Source organism: Ctenopharyngodon idella, chromosome 21 (assembly GCF_019924925.1).
Source record: "Ctenopharyngodon idella isolate HZGC_01 chromosome 21, HZGC01, whole genome shotgun sequence".
Classification (NCBI taxonomy): Eukaryota; Metazoa; Chordata; class Actinopteri; order Cypriniformes; family Xenocyprididae; genus Ctenopharyngodon; species Ctenopharyngodon idella.
In genome coordinates this window covers 7,102,328-7,116,880 of record NC_067240.1, presented here as the reverse complement: position 1 = coordinate 7,116,880, position 14,553 = coordinate 7,102,328, and the positions used below count along the sequence as shown (strand labels likewise).

Below are 14,553 nucleotides of genomic sequence, written 5' to 3'. Positions count from 1 at the left end.
GAGGCTTTTATTCACGTGTAAACATTCATCAACGCACACATCAGATATGTTAATGATCTTTATGATCTTTTTGAAGTGACAAAGTTGAGTAGACTGCCAACGGAGGGACAGAAATCTGTCAGATTTCATTTAAAATATCTTAATTTGAGTTTCAAGGATAAACGAAAGTCTTGCGGGTTTGGAATGATATTAGGGTGAGTAGCCTAATTGATGACAATTTTTTCATTTTTGGGTGAATTAACTCAAGTTTTAGCAGTTAAAAGTACTATCATAACATACAATCATAATAACACAAGGAACCGTTTCCAGTTCTTTGTTATTATTCTGGCACGTCTATTATACAATAGTGCCAGTAGGCTAATAATAAAGAAACAGATGGCAGCACCACTGGCACAATAATGAACTTTTCAACAAAGCAAGTCAGGATAAAACACTATAGGCTGATAACTTCCTATATTTCTTTGGTTTTAACAAAAATATTACATTAAAAAATAAAAATCAATTCTGTCACAATCCACTTACTCCTTAAAAACATTTTAAAAAATCAATAAAATCAGTAATACGCTAATTAAAAATAGCACAAAAGAACTCTCAAGAAAGAAATAACCTCCCTACTGTCCTTACAGATGAATGTCATCTTACATTTAAAGAAACATCTCAGAAACACGTTTGTCCCTAAGAAAGACTTCATTGATAAAACCTGCAAACTATTTATCCTATAAGCAAATCTTCAGGGCTGCTGTCTAATCAGGATTTGCCATTCAGAACAGGGCCGAAGGTTTTTTTCTTTGTCAAGGGTTGTGTTTTTGGCTTTGGGGGGACAACGGTCCGTTTTGGCTTGGGTTGGAGTGACGTCAGGCCCAGTAGCTCACAGTACCTGTTACACTGATGCAGAGCTTTGAACTGATCAATAAAGGACGTGGCACAGTTTCCCTTGAATCCCTTATAGCTGGACCAATAAAAATAAATATTACTGCTTACTACACATTTTTTATTATAAATATTTAAATATCACTTAAATATAAGAAGGGGATATTTAAATAATTTATTATTAGAGCTGCACGAAAGTTTATAGTTCGGATATAAACACTGATTTCTATGGTAGTAATCAAAATAGAGTAAATGTGATCTCTATTTTAAACAAAAAAATTGTGATTCTCAATTTATTCAGAATCGTGCAGCTCTAATTTCTATTATATAGGCCTATTTACATATTTAAATATTTAATTGTGAAAGGGATATTTAAATGTACTATTATTATTATTATTATTTAATATAGATTTCTATTAGATATATTTATATTTGTTTCAGAACTTACCCTTTTTTACCGGTGGCAATCCCAACATCTGTTAGTTTCATACCGACACCTGTACATGAATAAAAATTGTGAATCTTAAAAATGTTTTGCTTCACTACATCTACATCCAACATCTTTACTGTTAATGTCGTGATGTGCAACATGTGGTCAAATGGAAGCACATTATTTACCCTGCATATCAGTGACCAGCAGATTGCCCTCTGTCTGTGTGTAGACCCAGTGCTGAAAGGCACAGCATTTCTGTCCCGCCTCAGAGTCTCTGCGCATCAGGTTGATCTCCTTCCCGTCCTTCACAGAATACTTCACGAAGTCTCCCAGCAGCTCCTCCTCTAGCGTGGCGTAAGGGATTTCGTTAGATGGCCGGTGCACCAAATAAATAGGGATGATTCTGGGAAATTAAATAAAGTGGGTTTTTAAAAAAAAAAAAAAAAAATACTGATGTTTATGAATGCTGATGAATTCACTTTCTTTATGTGTAAATATAAAATTTTTGCTGAATTTTAAAATGTGTCCTAGAGCCTAACATAATGTACACTACCAAAAAGCTACCTTTTCTAAAGCTTGGGGTCAGAAAGATCTTACATTTTATTTAGCAAATAAATTTTATTTAGCAAGGATGCATTCAGTTGATATGGAAGCTTCCGCCACTAAATAAAAAAATAAAAAAGGTAATTGCGACTTTTTATCTCACAATTCTGACTTTTTTCTTGCAATTGCGAGTTTGCATCTCACATTTCGCAATTGCATGTTATAAAGTTATAATTGCGAGATATAGTCGCAATTCTGACTTTATCTCGCAATTGTGAGTTTTTATCATTCTGACTTTATCTCACAATTCTGACTTTATAACATGTAATTGTGAGTTATAAAGTCAGAATTGTGATATAAACTCGCAATTCTGAGAAAAAAGTCATAATTGCAATATATCACGCAATTTTGACTATAACTCGAAATTCTGACTTTATATCACGCAATTCTGACTTTATGACCTGCAGTTCTGACTATTAACTCATAATTCTGACTTTATAACTCGCAATTCTGACTTTATATCACGCAATTCTGACTTTATGACCTGCAGTTCTGACTATTAACTCATAATTCTGACTTTATAACTTGCAATTCTGACTTTATATCACGCAATTCTGACTTTATATCTCGCAATTCTGACTTTATAATTTGCAATTCTGACTTTATATCACGCAATTCTGACTATGACCTGCAATTCTGACTATTAACTCAGAATTCTGACTTTATGACCTGCAGTTCTGACTATTAACTCATAATTCTGACTTTATAACTTGCAATTCTGACTTTATATCACACAATTCTGACTTTATGACCTGCAATTCTGACTTTTAACTCATAATTCTGACTTTATAACTTGCAATTCTGACTTTATATCACGCAATTCTGACTTTATGACCTGCAGTTCTGACTATTAACTCATAATTCTGACTTTATAACTTGCAATTCTGACTTTATATCACGCAATTCTGACTTTATATCTCGCAATTCTGACTTTATAATTTGCAATTCTGACTTTATATCACGCAATTCTGACTATGACCTGCAATTCTGACTATTAACTCAGAATTCTGACTTTATGACCTGCAGTTCTGACTATTAACTCATAATTCTGACTTTATAACTTGCAATTCTGACTTTATATCACACAATTCTGACTTTATGACCTGCAATTCTGACTTTTAACTCATAATTCTGACTTTATAACTCGCAATTCTGACTTTATAACTCGCAATTCTGACTTTTTAACTCGCAATTCTGACTTTATAACTCGCAATTCTGGCTTTATAACTCGCAATTCTGGCTTTATAACTCGCAATTCTGACTTTATAACTCGCAATTCTGGCTTTATAACTCGCAATTCTGACTTTATAACTCGCAATTCTGACTTTTTAACTCGCAATTCTGACTTTATAACTCGCAATTCTGGCTTTATAACTCGCAATTCTGACTTTATATCACACAATTCTGACTTTATGACCTGCAATTCTGACTTTTAACTCATAATTCTGACTTTATAACTCGCAATTCTGACTTTATAACTCGCAATTCTGACTTTTTAACTCGCAATTCTGACTTTATAACTCGCAATTCTGGCTTTATAACTCGCAATTCTGGCTTTATAACTCGCAATTCTGACTTTATAACTCGCAATTCTGGCTTTATAACTCGCAATTCTGACTTTATAACTCGCAATTCTGACTTTTTAACTCGCAATTCTGACTTTATAACTCGCAATTCTGGCTTTATAACTCGCAATTCTGACTTTATAACTCGCAATTCTGACTTTATAACTCGCAATTCTGGCTTTATAACTCGCAATTCTGACTTTATAACTCGCAATTCTGACTTTATAACTCGCAATTCTGACTTTATAACTCGCAATTCTGGCTTTATAACTCGCAATTCTGACTTTATAACTCGCAATTCTGGCTTTATAACTCGCAATTCTGACTTTTTAACTCGCAATTCTGACTTTATAACTCGCAATTCTGGCTTTATAACTCGCAATTCTGACTTTATAACTCGCAATTCTGGCTTTATAACTCGCAATTCTGACTTTTTAACTCGCAATTCTGGCTTTTTAACTCGCAATTCTGGCTTTATAACTCACAATTCTGGCTTTATAACTCGCAATTCTGGCTTTATAACTCGCAATTCTGACTTTTTAACTCGCAATTCTGGCTTTATAACTCGCAATTCTGGCTTTGACCCAAACTTTTGAACATACTGTAGATCTTACTGTAGATCTTACTAGATCTTTGAATGTTTTCACTTCACTCAGGAACATTTTGGTTAGGTACCTTTAACTTTTAATTGAGTGTACTACATACAAATCTCCTAGTTCTTTTTACACCTCACATTACAAACATTACTGTGTAACGTCAATAGTGTGTAGACAGCAAGGAGACAGTTGGAGAGTTTGATAAACTTACTCTGGCACCTCTCCAAATGATTCAGCAGACTTGGCCACACTATTGTACGCTTTAATATATTCCCTGGCGGTGTTCTGCACATGACATTCCTGGTTAATACAGAGAGAGAAAAAAAAATCAGTCCCAAATTTCCTTAAGTTAATTTCTTAATTAAACATCTCCCTGAAGACATCCATTCTCACCTCCACAGCCAGGCTGTAGTTCTTCTGGACAAGCTCCTCATTATTTTTAATCCCATAGCTGATGCCGTTGTGGACTTTCAGGACGCAGGGATGGCCAGGGTTGAATCGTGGCAGATTGCATTCTCTAAGAGTGGTCCTGAAAGCCTTGCGGTGCATGCCTTCACCGAAGTGGACCTTCTCAGTCACTATGCTAGCGGGTTGATTCTCTCCAAAGTACTGATCTGCGAGAAAATCCTCCTTAAATAAAAGCGGGCTGCACTGGATGTTCTCCTCATCCCCGTCCATTACCCTGGGCTCAGCTAGGAGATTAAATAGGGGGAGAACTGTTGTATAACTAACCAATTACACCCAGTAGCCATTAAAAACATATACCTGTCAGATTTGCATAAAAGAAAATGTTCATAATAGTTTAGCTACTCATAGGAACGGGAGATTCTCAAGAGACCATGAAATTAAGGTTTACCTGGTTTATCATGACTCGGAATGACTAGTTCCATAAGCACTGCAATTAAAAAATGTAGACAGTTAAGTCAATGTGTGTAATAAGCTATCTGCCATTATTTTATTGTCTTCTCCCTGCTGAAGCTTCAGAGCACAAGTTAAACAACCTGCTGTAACTTTCTGCTTAGTCATGGAGTACATCAGCAAATTAAAATCTTAATTTATAGCCTTTAATCAGATTATTGTGAGAAAGCAGCCCTCTATGTCTTACCCTCAGACGTGAGATGGTACTCTGAGGTTGAAACAGAAATGTTGGCAGCATTCAGACTGCATTTGTACAGCCCTAAATCTTTACTGCAAGCCTCTAGGATTGTCAGGGTGAAGCGGCCGTCATCCTTCTCTCTGCAGAAAAAAGAAAAACCTAATAAATCAATCATTTTTTTCACACATTTGGGCAAATATTTTCAATTACTTAATCAACTGTCAAGGCCCTAAAGACTAAATACAATGGTCTACGCAGATGTTCATCCCTGAATCCCTATTATATACGCTATAACTTTAGTTACAGCTTACAAAACAGCTCAGAAGGACCATTCTGGAAAGCAGAGGCCTGTTTGAGAGGCATAGTCAGCATTTAGTAGGAATGAATCACATGGTTATGTAAAAGGTTCATTTCGCTCCCACTCCAACTCATGGCTGAATCACCAGTGCGCTGATGTTCAGTCAGGTCTCTGCCAAAATGTACAGCAGATTTAGACAACGACAGAGTGCCACCAAGTGGTAAAAAAAGTTACGGTGTGTTTCTTCAGAAAGAATTATGTTTTTTCATCTTAGTTAACTAATTAAATTTGGACCCAGATGCAGATGATAAAGTAGGTATAAGATGAAGTGGGGACTGATGGGTAAAGAGGGTTTTTCTTACACTTTGTTTATCTCTGACAGCACTCTTCCCTCTTTAGTCCACTTAATGGTGGCATCAGGTGGGATGGGGCTGAACTGGCACCAAAGTAAGATGTTTTGGGGGTCAGCAGGGACAGGGTCAGCCTGGATCTCTGACACTACACAAGGAACCACAACTACAACAAAAACACATAAAAATATGTCATTTAAAGACCATTTTTCACATGGCCAATTATTTGTGCAATATTTGGTAACCTGCTGCCATGTATTCCCCTAGAAACAGCTTAACCCAGCCTAAAGGGATAGTTAACCCAAAAATGAAAATTACCGTAAGCATCCGTACGCAAGTCGACTTACGGCGGATGCGTAACTTCTGACGTGACGCAGGACGTATTGATGAACACGGAACCGCAGAGGATAGAACAAAAGAAAACACCGGTCACAAATTAGAAGTCTAAAACAAGAATTTTTAAATAGAAATGTCAGAAGATTTTGATATATGAATAAAGGAGCTTGAGTTTGTTGCCCAGCCCTATTTGTTTGAACCGCAAGAGGTGTAGAGGTAGGTGAGAGTAGACACCTCTCGCGGTTCAGAGGTTACGCTTCCGCCGTAAATTGACCTGTGTACGGATGTTTGTCGGAAACTGGTTATTATAGTTTATAAAGTTTTAAATATGGATATTTTTCTTACAAAAACCCATCACTTCACTTCAGAAGGCCTTTATTAACCCCCTGGAGCCGTGTGGATTAGTTTTATGATGGATGGATGCACTTTTTTGGGCTTCAAAATAGTGAGCACCACTCACTACCATTATAAAGCTTGGAAGAGCCAGGATATTTTTTAATATAACTCTGAATGTGTTCGTCTGAAAGAAGATAATCATATACACCTAGGATGGCATGAGGGTGGGTAAATCATTGGATAATCTTCATTTTTGGGTTAACTATCCCTTGAGGTGATTAGCTGGTCTCCTTAAGGTGACTGTTTCTTTTTTTCTTTTTTCTTTTTTTTTTTTTATAGAGGTTTTCTGACACTTGACCAGTTGGCAAACCACCTTAACTAGGCTGGGAGACCAGTTTAAACCAGTTAAGACCAGCAAACCACATCAGACTGGTTCAAGTTGGAGTTTTTTCCTGCAGGGTTCTGACATTTCTGACTCATAAACTGGCATAAAAACAAAATGTTGTAATGCAGGGGTATCCAATCCTGTCACTATTCTGCAGAGTTTAGCTCCAGTCCTAATCAAACACATCTGAACAAGCTAAACAAGGTCTTCAGGATTACTATAAAACCTCAAGACAAGTGTGTTTTGGGCAGGTTGAAGCTAGACTCTGCAGGACATTGGACTTTAGGGACCCAATGTCATGTAGAGTTTAGCTCTGTTCTAATGGATTGACTTTTAATTCTAAGTTGAACAGGAATATATTTGGAGAACCTTCTTTGGGTTTTGGAATCTTCTGCTTGACAACCTCACTGTAAGCTTTTCGGGTCACATCTTCTCCATCTTTTCTTGCTTGGCGGAAAATTGCAGGCAGCTGTGGCCTCGTCCTTATCGGAACTGCTCCAGACACGTCTGCAATTCGCCTGCGCTTTATGTCGTCACTCGGCATGTTGGGTAAACACTCGCTAGGAGAATCTGATGTGCACGTCTTATTTTCCATCTTGGCTGTGTTACTGGCATCTGCTTTGAGTTTTATAGGGACAGCTTTCTGAGTGGTATTTACGCTGGCAGGGTCCATCTTGGCCCCACTGGGTTCTACTTTGGGTCTCACTGACATGACTATTTGAGTGCTATCTTTGTTAGTAATGTCCATTTTGGTGGGAAGATGATATGCTGGTTTATCCAGACCATTTGATGCCATCTTCACATTAAGGTTCTCCGTCTTGCCAATTGTGCTCTTCTGAGCGCTCCTGCTCACTATGTTAGTTGGTGGATCGTTCTCGGGTTTTGACATCCCATGTTGCACAAGCTTCTTTTTCTTTTTCACTTGGACTTTAGGAACCGTCTTCTCTGTGATGACGATAGTTTCAATGACAGTAACCGGACAATCTTCACAACCAGCTCCTTCTGAGTTGAATTCGTCCTTCACCTGGGATGAAAACTGAAGATCTTGCTTTTTTAATGTTTGAATCCCATGTTGCTGCTTTTCAGCCAGTTTCTCCTTATGTTTAGAGTGTGTTTTACCATCTGAGGAAGTCTTGGAGGTCTTGTGAGGCATATTGTCTGTTTTAGGTAGTTCCTCACAGTTTGACAAAGAACAAAGACTCAAATTTCTGGGTTCCTCCAAGTCTAGAGTAACATATGCAACACGTTTGTCCTCAGACACCATAAAATGCTCTCCTGTGAGTAAAAGTAACTTAGAAAGCTCTTTGCTGATGTCACAGGTATCACTGTACTCTGATTTTCTATGAGTATCCTTGATGGAAGGATCATCAACAATCCCTTTATGAGAAAGATCTAGATCAGCTCGTGGACTGTCCTCTCTCAATAAACTATGATTGAGGAAATTATTTCCAGTACAGAGTGGAGCAAACGGCATAATAAATCCTGGAATTGTACTTCTTTCCTCTTCTCTTGGCTTCACTGTACAGTCCTCAGAGTTAGAATGCACAAACGATCCATTACCTTCAGCACATCCCGCCTCAGAAGACACGTGAACGTCCGATTGAGAGAGACATGTGTGGTGATTCACATTGGAGCCGTGACGCCGCTCCTCGCCACTCACACAGCCAGTTAAATTCTTGTTGCTGGTGTAAGCTGAGATCTTCAGAGAAGAAAAGCTGCTTTGACGTTCCTCTTCGAAGACCAACCCAAGTACAGAAATTTTGTCTCCAGTTACCTCCACCAACTTATTTCCCTCCGACTGAAACACAAAAACATGGACAAAACATTAAATGTCATGCAGAAGACAGAAAGGCCTATCTGAAGACAGCCTAGTAACTGAAGAATTAGTATCATTTGACAAGTCACAATTTAGGCCTATTCTCGTCCAAACTGCATGTCATTGTTTGTTTACGTACCTCACTGAGGCGATGGTCTGCCTAATGTAAAAATCGTTATGCTTTCATGCAGCAGTCCAAAGCCACATGTGGTTGGCAATGGCAGGGATCATCTCTATTATAGTGATCACAGCTACTGTGTAAAGCAGGTGAACCAATCACAGCTCTCCCACTACCTCAGGGGTCTGTGGGATTGGAGAAACTGCCATACAGTACGACACTGAAGTTGCGAGCAGGGGTCGTATTTCGGCCCTCAGCTGTGCTCGTGCCACTCAACCCCCTTCCTCTCCAGGTCCACTTTTGCTCTCTGGTCTATTATCATCTGCCACCCTCTATAATTAGTCTACATTTATGTTTATCAGTATTTTTCTCTGCACCTCACATTTCCTCAGCAGCCACAGCTGTCTGTCATGAATGAGGGAAATGGTGAATGTTTAAGGATTAGTGAGTGGGTTTAAGCCATACTTTGTGGATGAATTTGTCAAAAATGGCTCTAGAAGTTAGTGTTTGTTATGTGTGTATGAGAAAGAGAGAGAGAGAGAGAGAGAGAGGGAGAGAGAGTACATTATGAAGTGATATTCATGCATGGAATGACTGGGCTCTTCCAGCACATAGAGTGTCATAATAAATAATGAAAGTCACAATGAAAGTGTTAAAAACATGTAAGATCTATTAAAGGAAATGTTGAAGGTGACAGGCTATTTAAAATCACATTCTGTCACAGTAACATGTAGAAGACTTTTCCATAATGGAAATGATATCTAACAAAACTATGTAAAAAAAAAAAATACCACAAATACCATGGTATTGGCATTTTTTGTGTGACAGTAATGCCATGTTTTTGGAGATGTACCAGTGTATTCTTTAAAGTACAGTAGCTTGGTATATGAGGTATTAACATGGTGTATGATCCCATCATTGAACTAAAGGTACAAATGTCAATTTCTGTGTAATTCTGCAACCATGTAGTAGTTGCATTCAGATTCAGCTTTTAAAATACTTAAGCTCAATATGAGGTTATTTCAGTGCAGGTAACCAAAACTAACCTTTAGGTTAAACTGAAAACTCTGAAGTGCAAATCTCTCAATGCAAATTGCAAAAGACCTAAAGAATACTCCACATCTGCAGTCTACATCTGCCTGTGCTAATTATATTTGAAGAAGTGTGCTAGTAATCTCACCTTTGCACTCCAAAGCTCTCCAGAGATGTGCTGACTTCCATATTGTTTGGGGTTGAACTCATTTGCAGAAGACATACACGACTTTGATGCATTAAACGTATCAATGGCTGCATTCTTATCTGGTTTAAGAGATTCGGATTTAACCAAAGTCTCCAACAAACTCATGTTGTTCTCCATCGTTGTATTGTCCCGACTGTCTGCATCTGAATGTGAAGGAAGTCCATCTTTATCTCCTTTAGTTCCATTAGTGTTATCAGACAGGACTTGCCCTCTGCTTGAGGCTTGACCTGGTTCTTCTGGTTCTAGGACGTTCAGAGACAGACAAGTCTGTCCAGTGTTGTTTGCATTATCTGGACCTGTCCTTTGCTCCAAAATCTTGTCCTGGATTGCCATACTATGCTTAGAACCAGAGCTTGAAATGTTAGCACTCAAGTCTTCCAGATATGTGTTAACTGAGATGTGCTGACTTCCATATTGTTTGGGGTTGAACTCATTTGCAGAAGACATACATGACTTTGATCCATTAAACGTATCAATGGCTGCATTCTCATCTGGTTTAAGGGATTCAGATTTAACCAAAGTCTCCAACAAACTCATGTTGTTCTCCATCATTGTATTGTCCCGACTGTCTGCGTCTGAATGTGAAGGAAGTCCGTCTTTATCTCCTTTAGTTCCATTAGTGTTATCAGACTGGACTTGTCCTCTGCTTGAGGCTTGACCTGGTTCTTCTGGTTCTAGGAGGTTCAGAGACAGACAAGTCTGTCCAGTGTTGTTTGCATTATCTGGACCTGTCCTTTGCTCCAAAATCTTGTCCTGGATTGCCATACTATGCTTAGAACCAGAGCCTGAAGTGTTAGCACTCAAGTCTTCCGGATAGGTGTTAACTGCCTGGAACCAGTCTGAAAGAGCGCTAGCCCAGCTGTCTGAGGACGACCACCTCTCAACAGGTTTAAACCTCAGCTCCAAATCCTCAGCATGGTGGTCAATTGAAATGTTCTCTCTCCTGGAGTAATCTGAGGCTTTTGTGTTGTCTGAATGGGCCGTAAGGGGGCTGGGAGAGCACGAACGACCCCACTTGTCAAAAATAGCACCCTCATCCTCTTCACCTGCCAAGAACTGGCAAGCGTCCAGCCACAACTCACTACCAGCCTTAACATCACGTTCCATTCCTGTGAACTTTAAGCAACCGCCCCCGGTCTCCTCAGAACATTTACCTAAATCTCCATTCGTGACAGGTGTTGGGTTAGGGACCACCTGTGAGAGATCCTTCTCATGTTTTTCACCAATCTGTGGTGTTTCAAGTATGGATTGGGGGGAAAATGACTCATTATTACCTATTGTCGCACCCGTATCATGGCTACAAGCCACCAATGGTTGCACTCTACTGACTTCAAATGAGAATTTTGTATCTATCATTCTATCAAGCATGGAATCATCAGTTCTGTTGGATTCCAAATCCGTTACATCATGTTCTGAAACCTGTCGAAGGTTCTGAACCGTCTGGGTAAAAACGGCAGTGCAAAACTCACCATTTGAGGAAGCCGAGTCTTTATTTACAGTCTGAATGATCTCACTGTCATTGGCAGGCATGTCAGCTGTTTCTAATACGTTGCTCATCCCCAAAGAATCTAATAATGTGGAGGCATGTGTTAAGATATCTGCTTTGTGCAAATCGGCCAAACATATAGGATCGTCAGTCTTCGGATCTTCTATCTTTGGTGTCTGGGAAGTTGTGAAGCCAGCACACGTCAAGTGCCCTGCAATGTCATGTATTTCTGGGTCAGTGTTATAGGCAGTCACTGCTTCCACTGCTACATAAACACCTTCAGGTGTATCCCCGCAGGTCTGGATGAATGATTCAGGGGAAGTCGCATCAGTCTCATTGTTTGCTATCGAAAATGGTTGTTCATGGTTTTTCTCACTATTCATTACATCAGAGACAGTATTTACCAGGGGATCGTCATCATTAGCCATTTGGCTAACCTCAAGTCCAACACTCTCAGAGGAGGAATATTGGTTTAAAATGGTGTATTGGCTCATTTCTTCTTGTCTGTTGTGTTCTGTTAATGATGGAACTTCTGGACTCATTAAAGTGCCATGAGCCTCATTTGGATCCTCTATAGTTTTTAAATCACTTTGTTTGTTATTTTGATTTCTGTCTATCATATTGTCCACGTCCATAAGGTGAATTGGGTCAGGGTTGTCAGTGCTGTTCGTAATATTGTCAGTCTCCATTACAACACCAGTATCAAAGTCACAATTATTGCTTTTATCAGCATTTGGATGATTTATTTTCTGTTCAATCAGTGCAGTGTGATCCAGGGGATGCGTTAAGACTAAACCACTCTCGTTTTCTGTTTCCCCGTGAATGTTTGGACTATGGATTTCCATGGCCCTGCCCTGGCTTTCTGAGGCTGGATCAGGCTGTTGATCAGGGACTGGACTGACGCTGTCGTCTGTCTGGTTGTCCGGGGCATGGGCCGGCTCATCTTGCTTTATGGGCACTGAGGCGAGGGAAGAGTTGACAGCATCTGTGTCCAAGAGCAGCAGATTGTCAACCCGCTCAGCTGTCATCTCCTCTCTCTGGATCACTGCGCACACACCATTGCAAGAGAGGAAATAGAAAAAAAGAGGAAAAAGAAAACAAGGAACAGTTAGACGCATAGAAATTGAGAGCTCATTTAAAAAAGAAAGATTCAGCAAAGAATGATTTTCATGATTTGTTAACACAACATTTTTTCTTTTGTCAAATCAACTTAGATAATTAATGTAGTTCAGATAACATAAAATTTTGAGTTTATGTTGATTAAACCAATTGCCTTCATTGTATTAACTCAAATTTTTAATTTCAATGAACTCAAAATTTTAAGGCAACCAGGTAACTTACTTTTTTACATTAAACCAACAATTCTTTTTTACAGTGTGTGGCACTATTGTGGTTTTTTAGACATTGTATTCTTTTTAGTAGCTTGGGTTAAAGGTGCAATATGTAGAATTTTCTGTCCTCTAGAGGTCGCTAGAGGCCTATTCAAAACAATGGCGTAGCTTGATGACGCCAAGTTTGAGCGCGGAATCTTGGGACATGTGGTCTTCACCTCACAGCCAGTGGAAAATAATCGGGATAGGACTCGGGAAGAAATCATGTTCATGGATGTGATTATTAACGTTACTGTAGTATGAAGCAGAGCAGGGCCGAGTGTTGTGGGAGCTGAACGAGGCCGCTGGAGCGATTGCGCAACACACGCCTCACGAGCAGCGGAACTTTTATTATGCCACAGTCGCCGGCGCTGCTTCCGCTTTTCCGGTCATGAGTATGAGGTAACGCAGCTCTGTTTATCATATTAGATACATTTGAGTGTGTTGATATGATGTTATAACGTTACTCTGTGTGTTCGCTCGGTGGCTGCTATGAGACACTTGTTACACACTGCAGTAAGATAGATCGATTTTAGAATATCGTATTAAATGCTGGATGGCTTGTGTTGATAAATGACATGCAAGATAGATTTGAGATTAAAAACGTTGAAAATGTCTTTCAGAGAACATCTTTAATATTGTAATATTTAAGAACATTTTCATATTGCATTACCTATTTAATGTTAAAGTTAATGTTAATTTAATGTTAATTATAAAATGTATATTATTGTATTATTTATCTAATATTAAACACACATACATTTATATAATATAAATGAAAAATGATATCATATATATATAAAATATATAATAATACTAAATAAGCTAACTTAATATAAAATCTTTATTAAATAAATGTCATTTTAAGTATTAAAGTCATTTTAGAAATAAAAATAAATGCGTTTAATCCTAGGTTTTTCCATTACAAACAACCTGTATTGTTGCCCGATGGTGTTGGGCTACACTGGAAAACTGACTGACTGATTAGTCAAATGATTTTCCATTTAGATTTGTATCAAACCATGTGTGTGTGTAATTTCCATACGTGATTCCTACGTCAGCGCTATCAAATGAATATGACTCAGCCCTGTTTTTCCTACCTGCATGATTTTCTTAAGCTACTCTTAAACTGTCATCACGCACTCAGATGCAACACTTCATAAATAACTTAACAGACGTAAAGCAAAACATAAATAAATAAGGTCAATTATTACTCATATACACCACCTGACTCATTTAATATGCATGCAAAACAACAACAACAAAAAAGTACCTATTCAAAAAAAACATGACCTTTAAAACTACATTTCTTGTTAGAATATGAAAAGTGCACTGTGATAGTAAACATAACTATAAAAACATCTGTGTAATTAATTCAAGAAATAGATAAAATACAAAAATTATTTTATTTTAAAAGTTAAAGTCATTAAACCTCACAACCTTTGAGAGTCCATTACCTTAATTAGGACACATCTGTCATGAGAGACCTTCCAAAAATCTCACTCTTAAAGCAGACAGCTCTTGGCATCAGTTCTCTGCATTCACAACAGAAACTGTTTGTCCTAACAGAGAAAATCCCAGTGACAAAATCCCACTACCCTTTTTTTTAACATCCAAATGGGCAATTATACTCAACAGTGATGTAGGTCTGGAGA

The 14,553-nt window shown here is 38.3% G+C and overlaps 1 protein-coding gene across 2 annotated transcripts; it reads right to left on the bottom strand.

Moving 5' to 3' along the window:
- Positions 1-438: 438 nt before the first annotated feature.
- LOC127503396 (alpha-protein kinase 2-like) lies at positions 439-14,534 on the bottom strand. 2 transcript variants are annotated; one of them, XM_051877091.1, is made up of 11 exons: positions 14,356-14,534; positions 9,983-12,573; positions 7,238-8,666; positions 5,824-5,977; positions 5,173-5,303; positions 4,924-4,962; positions 4,461-4,759; positions 4,279-4,367; positions 1,489-1,706; positions 1,319-1,367; positions 439-949 (listed from the first exon to the last, which is right to left on the bottom strand). In XM_051877091.1, the coding sequence occupies exons 2-11, from the start codon at positions 12,554-12,556 to the stop codon at positions 748-750; spliced, it is 5,184 nt and encodes a 1,727-aa protein (XP_051733051.1). In that variant the 5' UTR covers positions 12,557-12,573; positions 14,356-14,534; the 3' UTR covers positions 439-747. The 2 variants fall into 2 exon arrangements, with proteins under 2 accessions (XP_051733051.1, XP_051733052.1); XM_051877092.1 differs by lacking the exon at positions 4,924-4,962.
- Between the last annotated feature and the right edge of the window lie 19 nt (positions 14,535-14,553).